This window comes from Lupinus angustifolius, unplaced genomic scaffold, assembly GCF_001865875.1.
Source record: "Lupinus angustifolius cultivar Tanjil unplaced genomic scaffold, LupAngTanjil_v1.0 Scaffold_209_27, whole genome shotgun sequence".
Classification (NCBI taxonomy): Eukaryota; Viridiplantae; Streptophyta; class Magnoliopsida; order Fabales; family Fabaceae; genus Lupinus; species Lupinus angustifolius.
In genome coordinates this window covers 1-11,550 of record NW_017726923.1, presented here as the reverse complement: position 1 = coordinate 11,550, position 11,550 = coordinate 1, and the positions used below count along the sequence as shown (strand labels likewise).

At 35.8% G+C, this 11,550-nt stretch overlaps 1 protein-coding gene across 1 annotated transcript; it reads left to right on the top strand.

Annotated features, from left to right (window-relative positions):
- Positions 1–623: 623 nt before the first annotated feature.
- LOC109340613 (ABC transporter B family member 13-like) lies at positions 624–7,072 on the top strand. Its single transcript, XM_019578336.1, has 12 exons — positions 624–982; positions 1,327–1,381; positions 1,730–1,905; positions 1,998–2,198; positions 2,421–2,680; positions 2,747–3,060; positions 3,216–3,439; positions 3,660–4,446; positions 4,615–4,856; positions 4,986–6,216; positions 6,251–6,311; positions 6,965–7,072. Exons 1-10 carry the CDS (start codon positions 692–694, stop codon positions 6,201–6,203), a joined length of 3,768 nt encoding a protein of 1,255 aa, XP_019433881.1. The 5' UTR covers positions 624–691; the 3' UTR covers positions 6,204–6,216; positions 6,251–6,311; positions 6,965–7,072.
- Positions 7,073–11,550: the final 4,478 nt, after the last annotated feature.

The following is an 11,550-nucleotide window of genomic DNA, read 5'->3' as shown; positions in this document are numbered from 1 at the left end:
CCCATTGCCGATTAAATGGAAAATGCTAATTACAAATCCCCTTCACTTTAACAACAAACATGAAGCGAGTCCAGCTGGAATTACATAATGAAAATTTGTGCAAATGTATAGAAATAAATACATTGACCTAAGAAATAAATGGAGTGACTTGTTAGCTTGATTGTAAAGGAAGGACATGGGGGCTCACAAGTTGCAAGTCTCATGACACTAATGATGAAAAGTGGACTCTTAACTACAAAATCGGCATAGAGTTTGTTGGCCTAATAACTAAGGTTTAATCTACTTCTTTTAATAGAGAAAAAAAATGTATACATCGATAGTGGAAGAATTTTTATACTATCATTACATTATTTATCATTTATATTTAATTATTATTAATTTTTAATTAAAAATAATATAAATAAATGATATATGATATACTAAATGTATATAAATATTAAATCTTTAAACTGACCTGACATAAATATTACTCTCCACATTTATTACTGAATAAATATTCCCCCTATGTAACCGAATTATTTGTTAGCATAGTTAAGATAAACGACTTCACATTTATTGGCGGGAATAGACTACCCCAACTTTAGGACCTTTCAAAATGCTACTATCTATAAGTCATAACCCACTTTTTTCTGCTAGTTGTGTTGTCCATGTGTATACTACAACAACTTGTACTTCAAATTTTTTAAGTCTAATGGAAGAAGTGGAGCTTGTCTCTGATTTACATTCACATTTAGAACCAAGCCTAACTTCTAATATGGACCAACCTTCCTACAAACCAAGCAGCAAAACAGAAAGTGTTACATTCTTTGGCTTGTTTTCTGCAGCTGATAGATTTGACTATGTTTTAATGTTCCTTGGAAGTGTTGGGGCATGTGTCCATGGTGCTGCTCTTCCTGTTTTCTTTGTTTTATTTGGTCGTATGATTGATTCTTTAGGACATCTTTCTAAGCAGCCTCACAAATTGTCCTCCAACATTTCGGAGGTACATACAATACCATAAGTTTCAATCATTTTTCTAGCTCTATATGTCATTACTACTTTATTTTCATCCTTGTCCCTAACTTATGAACTACCAACATATGCCAAAAGGTCAAAAGTTCGATAATTCTGGTGATATCCTTGGTTATAAACAAAAGAAGCTAGCTTTGAACTATATATATAAATGATACATTTTGGTTTGTCTACTACTTGATAGTTGTTGGTTACTTGCTTTAGATAAACTACTATGATTCTAGCCTCTCTAGTAAATTCCTCTAACCTGTTTGTGTTAGACTTGACTTGTTGTATTTAGGTAAAATGCTAATGCTAATTCCTTCTCCATTGCAGCATGCTTTGTATTTGGTCTATCTCGGACTCGCCGTTCTGGTATCAGCTTGGATGGGTACATCTCATAATTAGATCTGATATCTTTCCTTATAGAATAATGATCCTTCTTGCAAACTAATTTTTATACAGAAATTGGTGATGTACAAGTTTCTGGTTAACAACATGTATTGTTTGGTTGACTGAATGGCCTAAACCTGTACATCATTAACCAAATAACAAGTGTAAAACTAAACAACAACAACAACAATGAAGCCTTTATCCGACTAGGTGGGGTCGGTTAACTAGTGTAAAACTAGCATTCAGAAAATGGTGCATGGATATCAAAGTTGTTGCTTCTAAGTAATGGCCTATTCCATTGTTCACTATACTGGCTATCAGTATCATGATTACTATTGTTATTCAGGTGTTGCATTCTGGATGCAAACCGGAGAGAGGCAAACAGCTCGCTTGCGCTTGCAGTATTTGCAGTCAGTACTAAAGAAGGATATTAATTTCTTTGACAATGAAGCCAGAGATGCTAATATCATTTTCCACATTTCTAGTGATGCAATATTGGTACAAGATGCAATTGGTGACAAGGTTTGTAACAAAAAAGATGCGTGATTCTTAATATTTGATGCAAATTCTGATGGTGGTTCCTTAGTTGATCCTATTTATTGAACTCAATGCAGACAGGTCATGCTATCCGATACCTTTCTCAATTCATTGTTGGATTTGCAGTTGGATTTACATCAGTATGGCAGCTTACACTACTCACCTTGGCTGTTGTTCCATTGATAGCTATAGCAGGAGGAGCTTATACTATAATTATGTCTACTTTATCAGAAAAGGGTGAAAAGGCTTATGCCGAAGCTGGGAAGGTTGCAGATGAGGTAAACAATTTGTGATTTGCTTCAACTGTATTTATGTGTAGCTTGTTTATGCTATTCTAACTTATTACAAAGATTAAAATAGGAAGTGTCATGTACCGAAAAAACTAAAATAGGAATTGTCACCATACAGTTTATTGAGGCGATTTCAACTATGTAATTGGTATCTTAACTAACTACGCGTTGCATAATGTCTCTTTTTCACTGTGATTTTGTATGAATCAGGTAATTTCTCAAGTGCGTACCATTTACTCATTTGTAGGAGAAGAGAAAGCAGTTTCTGAATACTCCAAGTCACTTGATAATGCTCTAAAGCTTGGCAAGAGGAGTGGTTTTGCTAAAGGAGTTGGAGTAGGCTTTACATATTGCCTTTTATTTTGTGCTTGGGCATTGCTTCTTTGGTATGCGAGCATACTTGTGAGGCATCATAAGACTAATGGAGGGAAAGCATTCACAACAATTATCAATGTCATCTTTAGCGGATTGTAAGTCGATCAAAACCGATACAATAATTTTACTCTTGATTGCAAAGTTGACTCGTTCCTTTGCAGTGCTCTTGGTCAAGCTGCTCCGAACCTTGGTTCCATTGCTAAAGGGCGTGCAGCTGCAGCCAATATCATGAACATGATTGCATCCGTTTCGAACACTTCTAAAGGGTTAGAAGACGGCACTCTTTTGCCACAAGTAGTTGGGAAAATTGATTTTTCCGAGGTCTGCTTTGCTTACCCTTCAAGATCCAACATGGTCTTTGAAAATTTGAGCTTCTCAGTGAGTGCTGGGAAGACTATCGCAGTTGTTGGTCCCAGTGGTTCTGGAAAGAGCACAATCATTTCCATGATTCAAAGGTTCTATAGCCCCACTTCAGGTAATTAATATTACTAAGACTAGATTATTCGTTTGAACTCTCCATCACCCTTTTTGTGAGTTGTTTGTATTAACTATTAATTAGTACATAGTCAGTTTTAAGTGGCAATGTATACTTCAACATTTAGGAGAGGTTAATGCATAAATTTTCACTAGGTAAGATCCTATTGGATGGACATGACTTAAAGGATCTTCAGTTGAAATGGTTAAGAGAACAGATGGGTTTGGTTAGTCAAGAACCAGCACTATTTGCCACAACAATAGCTGGAAACATTTTATTTGGAAAAGAAGATGCAGATATGAATCAAATCATAAAAGCTGCCAAAGTTGCAAATGCTCATTCCTTCATTGATGGATTACCTGATGGTTACCAGACTCAGGTGTGTCTTGCAAGCCTTATTCCTTTATGGCTTAGAAATGGAAAAATAGGCAAATTAATCTCAATGCCGTTGCCATTTAACCAGTAAAATGTGTACATTACCACCAATAGCTTCAGAATATCTTTCTTATAGAAGAGATGAATTATTTGTTTAAAAGAAGTTGATTTCCAATATCTAAGTCACTTTCATCTTGAAGGCTGAAACTTTGTTTTTATTTCAGGTTGGAGAGGGTGGTACCCAACTTTCAGGAGGGCAAAAGCAAAGAATTGCGATAGCACGAGCAGTGCTCAGAAACCCAAAAATACTGCTTTTGGATGAGGCAACCAGTGCTCTTGATGCTGAATCAGAACTCATTGTACAGAAGGCATTGGAAAATATAATGTCAAACCGGACAACAATAGTTGTTGCACACCGGTTATCCACCATACGCAATGTAGACAGTATTGTAGTCTTGAAGAATGGACAAGTTGTTGAAAGTGGAACTCATTTAGAATTGATGTCTAAAAATGGAGAGTATGCAGGTCTGGTGAGTCTTCAGGCATCACAAATTGTAACAAGCTCCAGCTCAATATCTCGCTCTGGAAGCTCAAATCATTCTAGTTTTAGAGAACTTTCAGGTAATCAGGACTATGAGGAGGAGTTGAAGTCAATTACAGTAGGAGAGCTTCAGCCAAGTGATCAAGGCTTGTCATCAAACACTGCTTCCATTCCATCAATTTTGGATTTACTAAAATTGAATGCTCCTGAGTGGCCCTATGCGATACTTGGGTCGGTAGGTGCAGTTTTGGCTGGCATGGAAGCTCCTCTATTTGCCTTTGGAATCACACATATTTTGACTGCATTTTACTCTCCTAATGGTTCTAAAATCAAAGAAGAAGTTGATAGGATGTCTCTTATATTTGTTGGAGTGGCTGCTATTACTATACCTATTTACTTATTGCTGCACTACTTTTATACATTGATGGGAGAACGCCTCACTGCCCGTGTGCGTTTATTAATGTTCTCAGGTATCTGCAATAAAACTGCATTGCTATTACAACTATATGCATTAATTTTATTTCAGGCTAATGTAGGTTTACACTTTACAAATAATCAAACAAGACTAGTTACATCTTTTAGCCTGTAATTGTTTTGTTTTCACATTACTAAATCGTTATAAATAATTCGAGTTGCAGCTATTCTTAAAAATGAAGTTGCGTGGTTTGATTTGGATGAGAACAGAACTGGCTCACTAACAGCTATGCTAGCTGCAGATGCAACATTAGTAAGAAGTGCTCTAGCTGATAGACTATCAACAATAGTGCAAAATGTAGCTCTTACTGTAACTGCATTTGCTATCGCCTTCACATTGAGTTGGAAACTAACATCAGTGGTTGTAGCCTGCCTTCCCCTTCTCATAGGAGCTTCTATCACTGAGGTTAATCTCTGAAACAACTTACTTCAGTAATGATTAGCTCTTTTATGCAGCGCGCTAAACTGCATTTTACATTTACCGTTCTTTACTATATAACCAACATAGTAGCTTAATCCTGGGCATTTCATGCAGCAACTATTTCTGAAGGGATTTGGAGGAGATTACAGCCATGCTTACTCTAGAGCAACTTCTTTGGCAGGTGAAGCTATTGCCAACATACGTACCGTTGCTGCTTTTGGTGCAGAAGATCGAATCTCAATCCAATTTGCATCTGAGTTGAACAAGCCTAACAAGCAAGCATTTCTAAGAGGTCACATATCAGGTTTTGGATATGGCATAACACAACTGTTTGCTTTCTGCTCCTATGCACTCGGTCTTTGGTATGCATCCATTTTAATCAAGCAGAAAGAGTCAAATTTTGGAGACATCATGAAATCCTTCATGATCTTGATCATCACTGCTCTCGCGATAGCAGAAACACTAGCTCTTACCCCAGAGATCGTAAAAGGGTCACAGGCACTGGGATCAGTTTTCAGTATTCTCCAAAGGAAAACAGCCATTAATCCCAATGACCCTAACTCTAAGATGGTATCTGATATCAAAGGAGATATAGAGTTCAAAAATGTATCTTTCAAGTATCCAATGAGACCTGATATCATCATATTCGATAACCTAAATCTCAAAGTCTCAGCAGGTAAGAGTCTCGCGGTAGTAGGACAAAGTGGTTCCGGGAAGAGTACTGTGATATCTCTTGTAATGAGGTTCTATGACCCTACTTCAGGATCAGTTATGATTGATGAATGTGATATCAAAAGCCTAAACTTAAGATCCTTAAGGATGAGAATAGGATTGGTTCAACAAGAACCTGCATTATTCTCTACCACAGTTTACGAAAACATTAAGTACGGAAAAGACGAGGCATCAGAAATAGAGGTAATGAAAGCAGCCAAAGCAGCAAATGCTCATGAGTTCATTAGTAGAATGGCTGAAGGGTACAGAACTGAGGTTGGTGAGAGAGGAGTGCAGTTATCTGGTGGACAAAAACAAAGGGTGGCAATTGCTAGAGCTATTCTGAAAGATCCATCAATTCTTCTATTGGATGAAGCAACAAGTGCACTTGACACTGTATCAGAGAGGCTGGTACAGGAGGCTCTTGATAAGCTTATGGAAGGAAGAACTACAATCTTGGTTGCTCACAGGCTCTCAACTGTCTGCAATGCCGACAGTATTGCGGTGCTGCAACAAGGGAAGGTGGCCGAAATTGGCAGCCATGAGAGGCTGATTGCTAAACCAGGAAGCATTTATAAGCAATTGGTTAGTCTGCAGCAACAAAATAGTGGTGATTGTTGAAATTATGTATAGGAGGAAAAATAAAGCTCCAAATAGTAAATTGTTTTGATTGAATGGTCATGTGTTATAAAAAGGCGTAATACTAATTATTAGTCTCCTAATTTAGTAAGTAAACAAATCATAAAAGATAAGATAAATTAATCACGGTACTATTAGATTACTAAGATACTCTATACAAATCATAAAATCGCGTTTTAGAGATGTAGCTGGATTCCTCTAATAATTCATAATCAAATAAATTTTCATTGTATCTCATTGTGTGATTCAGAGTGTGTGCCATAAGAAAGAGATTTGCAACCAGCTTCTCATCTTCACTTTCTTTTGAGCTTAGCCATCATTTTCCTTCTTCTTATACTTGAAGTCTTCTTAGAAAGTTGCTTCTTATGGCCTGTTTGCGAGTTGATTTTCAAAAGGGAAGAAAAGGAAAGAGAAGGCTTGAGTGTATTTCATGACTCATAATTCTACCCCTTCTTTCCCTTGCTCTTCAAAAAACCAGCTAAAAAACAAACCAATCGTTTACCTTGATGCCTTTAGGCTCCTTGCATTCATAACAAACAACATTATTGGGCTTGTTGTATTTGTTGTGCTATTCCTTGTTGTAATTCTCAAAGGGCTTCTCTTTTCTTAATCTTCTTTTGCTCTAGAGTTCAACTTTTTGGTGAGATGAAGCACCTAATCATCTTTATCAGACCTGTCTAGTTCTCATTCGTTTGATGTTATGAATACTTTTCTACTTATGATTTTGAGGTAGCATTTTGTGGATTTCTTTTCCACCTTAAGGGAAATGAATTTGTTTTTCTTTCCATCGTTTTCTTCCATCAACTCTAGTTTATGGATTTGAATAGCTCCAAGAAGTCATCAAGCTTCATGGTTAGGAATGGAAACAGGCTTACATCTGGCCTATTATATGGCTTATGATAGACCATGTCTAGTTAAACTTTTTGTTTTGTAAACCTGTCAGATTTAGATTTTTCGAAAAAAAGTTTAATAGATTAGACTTTAGGCCATCTAAAAGGTCTATTAATCCTAACTGACTGATTTATTTAGTTATATTATATAATAATGTTCATATTATACAATTTTAATATAAGTGATGTTATTATATATGTAATTTTAATATGAAAATATATACAAAAATATTTTAATTTTAATGGTTAGAAAAATCTTTTTAAAAGTAGATATATACAGCTCATACTTTCTAATTTCTAACAAGCATGCTGATTTTTTATTTGTTAAATTTGCTTGTTCCTTCATGAGAAAGAGCAAATGAATCCCACATCTCTATTGCTATTTCATAAGCAGACTTTTTCAAGACTTTCTCTGGTCAAGGCACACATGATATCATGTAAGGACCATCTTCAATGATGTCCGCTAAAATAAACAAAGATGACAAGGAGATTGAATTACATTTGCCAAATTTTCAATTTAAAAGGATTTGAACATTTACAAGCAATTTAAAAGATGTTTAAAAAAATTTGGTCTAATTTTTCATAGAACAAAAATTACACGATTAGCTTATCTTTAAACAAAAAATTTGAAATTATGATTTAGTTAAACATACGTATATCCAAAACATTAACTTGGCAAGTTAAAAGCTAGTAAAAGAAATAAGTTAATGAATTAAAATAGTTAAGAAATTAGATATATCAAACACAAATTCTATACTAGTTAATTCAATTTCATAGTCTACCTCTAGTTTCTTAACAACATCAAATTTCCATGCCTAACTTCTCGAGGCTGAATACGAATGAATATTGTTTGCACACTTAATTTTTCTAGGTTGAATACCAAAATAGAGTTTTTAGATGTGTGTAAAGTTACAACTTTACAAGTCTTTAGTAAAAAAGGTTGAGGATAACTAATCAAAAAGTGGAATGATAATGTTGGGAATGGTTAGGGTAACAATTGGACCGAGATTCAATGGGTATATGGAGAAAATTACCCACAATATGGAATGGTATTTACTCAAATGGTGGGAAGATAATAGCCCAAAAACATTTGCCGATATGAGCGTATGCACATACTCATAGGAAAATTTACGTGGATAGTGTAATCATCACATATTTAGTATAAGTTTCAAAGTAATCATGGAAGTGATGTAATTTTTATGAATCTCATGGATGGGATCCACAACTTTGGTGAAGTCGTGGACGGGGAATGCGACATCTCTACAATGTCGTGCCTCAGAGGCACGATTTTCTTATAGCGTGTCAGATTTCATATAAGTCGTGGACCTGGGACATGACTTTCATGACAATGTCGTGGACAGAGGACACAAGATCGAAGTCGTGTATACGATCCACGACATCCAAACAACATATATATACCCCTCACCCCGACTCAAACCACACTGAAGGAAGAAAACGAATGAAAAATATTTAGAGTAATTCGTAATTGAAGAAATGTCATTATACAAGATAACTACAAATATTTTAAATCTTTTAGTTCATTTAGTTGTATTAATTTTATTTAATGTTACTCTATGTTTATATGCATATGCTAATTATTAGAGATATTATTAGTGATTTTAGTGATGAGGAGAGCATTGAACTATGTGTTGATGATGATGATGTTCAGATTACCGCTAGTGAACCCGATAGCATAACATATGGTATTCCTTCATCTTTTTTCGTTAACATTGATTATCAGTCTGAACAAAATTTTCCATATAGAAGTAGTCACATAAGTAATGATATTGATAATGATCTGTTCGTTGGTATGCAATTTGAATCAAATGAAACAACAATAAATGCTGTAAAACAATTTCATATTAGGAATTCTATTGATTACCATGTGGATGAGTCTAAGCCGGATAAATATGTTGCAAAATGTAAATATTATGGTGTTGGGTGTGAATAGAGAATTCGGGCATCGAAAAGTGTGAAACATGATATTTGAGAGATTAGAAAAATTAGTGGAAGACACACCTGTGTATCCCCTAATATTTCTCAAGATCACACGAAATTGAACTCATCATTCATTGTAAACTGTATTGCTCAACTAGTATCTGAAGATCCTAGTATACCAATTAAAACATTAGTCAAAGAGGTAGCCACTCATTTTGGTTATACAGTGACATATATGAAGGCTTGGACTGTTAAATAAATAACAATGTCCCAAATTTATGGTGATTGAGAGGGATCATACAAGGAGTTACCTTATTGGTTGAATGTTGCCCAATATTATCTATCATGTACAATGGTAAGATATTCATCATCTAACCATGAAGAACATAATACTTTAATTCTTGATATGGTATTTTGGGCTTTCAAACCATGCATTGAAGTGTTTGCTTTTTGCAAACCAATCCTTCAAGTGGATGGCACATTCTTGACTGTAAAATATACTGGAACATTGCTAACAGACAGTTTAGTAGCATTTGTCATTATGGAAGGAGAGACCAAAGAAGCATAAGAATGAGTTTTCTACAAACTTCGGGCACATGTTACCTCACAATCGAATATTTGTATAATATCATATAGGTGTACATGTTTGTTGGGTGCACTTCATACTAAGCTCCCATAATGGTGTAATGCACAATCTGCATCTGTTATGTTGCTAGCAATTTCAACAAGGAGTTTCGAGATAATGATATAAAAGAAAAAGTCATCGAAATGGGTATGTAGTGGTACTTACAAAGGATAAGGAAATACATCTCTCCAGATGGAGCATATTCGGCCGGATCGATAACAATCTTAACTTTTCTATTTCTAATTTATATTACATTGTATTCAGATATTCATTATTCTAATTTTTTTCCACTTTTTTTAGTATAATTTTATTAGAATGATTTGTGATCGGTGTGCTCCTACAAATGTGTTTCCAAATCTATTGCAGTCGCTGAATGACGTCTACCTAAATTGCAATTAGATGATGGAAGTGTTTGCTCAACTACTTCGAACTGCCTTCTTCTCAACTACTTATCAAGCTCATACTACACAACTGTTGTTACCGTAGCTTGCAGCAATTCTAAATGGCACGAAATAATACTTACTACCTGAGTCACGACCATGTCGCTCTCTTTAAGACGTTTCGTGACGCTGTCCAAAATATGCAAGCAGACTATCAACCACGCCGCCCTCAGGATAAAACAGCTCAGATCTCTGTTATCGAATTCTTACTGCACTATAAGAACCGATCTCGAATACACCCTCCACAATATGGCTACCAGTGCCAATTCTCGAAATTACCCACAATATGGCTACCCATGCTAATTCTCTTCCCACAATACTGACTACCAGTGTCAGTTCTCGAAATCCCACAATATGGCTACCCGTGCCAATTCTCTTCCCACAATACTGACTACGAGTGTCAGTTCTCGAAATCCCACAATATGGCTACTTGTGCCAATTCTTTAGTGCCACGGAAAGAAAGGGGGAGAAGTTTGCCGAAAATGCGTCGGCAAAATATTAGGGGGAGAAAGAAAGTTGAGAGGAAACACCTTCAACTTGGTGCATGTTAAATGAAGGGAGAAAGCCTCTATTTATAACATGAGATTTTTCTCATGTTCCTCATTTCTCCAATGGGGGACTTGGGAGCTTAATTTTTATTTTTTCAAAACTCTTCAATGTGGGACTTTGAGAGTTGTTTTTTTTTCAAACTCTTCTATGTGGGACTTGAGTGTTTTTATATTTCACACCCAAAAGTTCTCACTCATGGTTTTCAACAAACCATGTTCCAACAATCCCCCACTTGAAATTAAAAAACAATTTCCGAGAATATTTGTGGTCTCAATAAGATTGTGCATAAACAAAGGTCCAGATTTGCATAGTGAATAAGATCCAGATTTTACTAGAGTGACTCGTAGTCTTGAACTCTATCTCCAACATCAAACCACACACAACCTTTTCAAAGGTGTATTCTGTAAAGCCCGTGCGTTAAAGGCCATGCACGTCTATCCCAATATAGTGAACGCTCTAAAAATTTGCCCCAAAATTTCATAGGAAGCGACCCCCACTTCCACATTCACATAGGTGAGTCTATCAAGATTACTCCTGTAGCCTAGGTACTCCACTCCAATTGGAGTATAGATCTCATTTATAGTTTAACTCATCCTTACATATGCTATAGGAATCATGCTTCTAATAATTTTATAGCATGTTCATTCTCATATCACTTCACAACTTGTTATTACCCATTGAACCTATCTCTTGGGATCTCCAGCCAGTTAGGTCGGGTTACCATAATGAGTGATCCTCGTTCTAAGGGCAATAATCCCATAATCTTAGGAGTATTATGGACTTTCTCTCTAGCTAGTCCTTTTGTCAAAGGATCTTCTAAGTTATTCTTCGTGCGTACATGATCCACTCTAACAGCTCTTGTAGAGAGTAACTCTCTAATGGTGTTG

Excerpts from the sequence above, each read along its gene's own strand:
- LOC109340613 (XM_019578336.1), top strand. The coding sequence starts at position 692 with ATGGAAGAAGTGGAGCTTGTCTCTGATTTACATTCACATTTAGAACCA. Across the intron at positions 2,199-2,420 it reads CTGGGAAGGTTGCAGATGAG|GTAATTTCTCAAGTGCGTAC; the intron begins GTAAACAATTTG and ends TGTATGAATCAG. Across the intron at positions 3,061-3,215 it reads GTTCTATAGCCCCACTTCAG|GTAAGATCCTATTGGATGGA; the intron begins GTAATTAATATT and ends AATTTTCACTAG.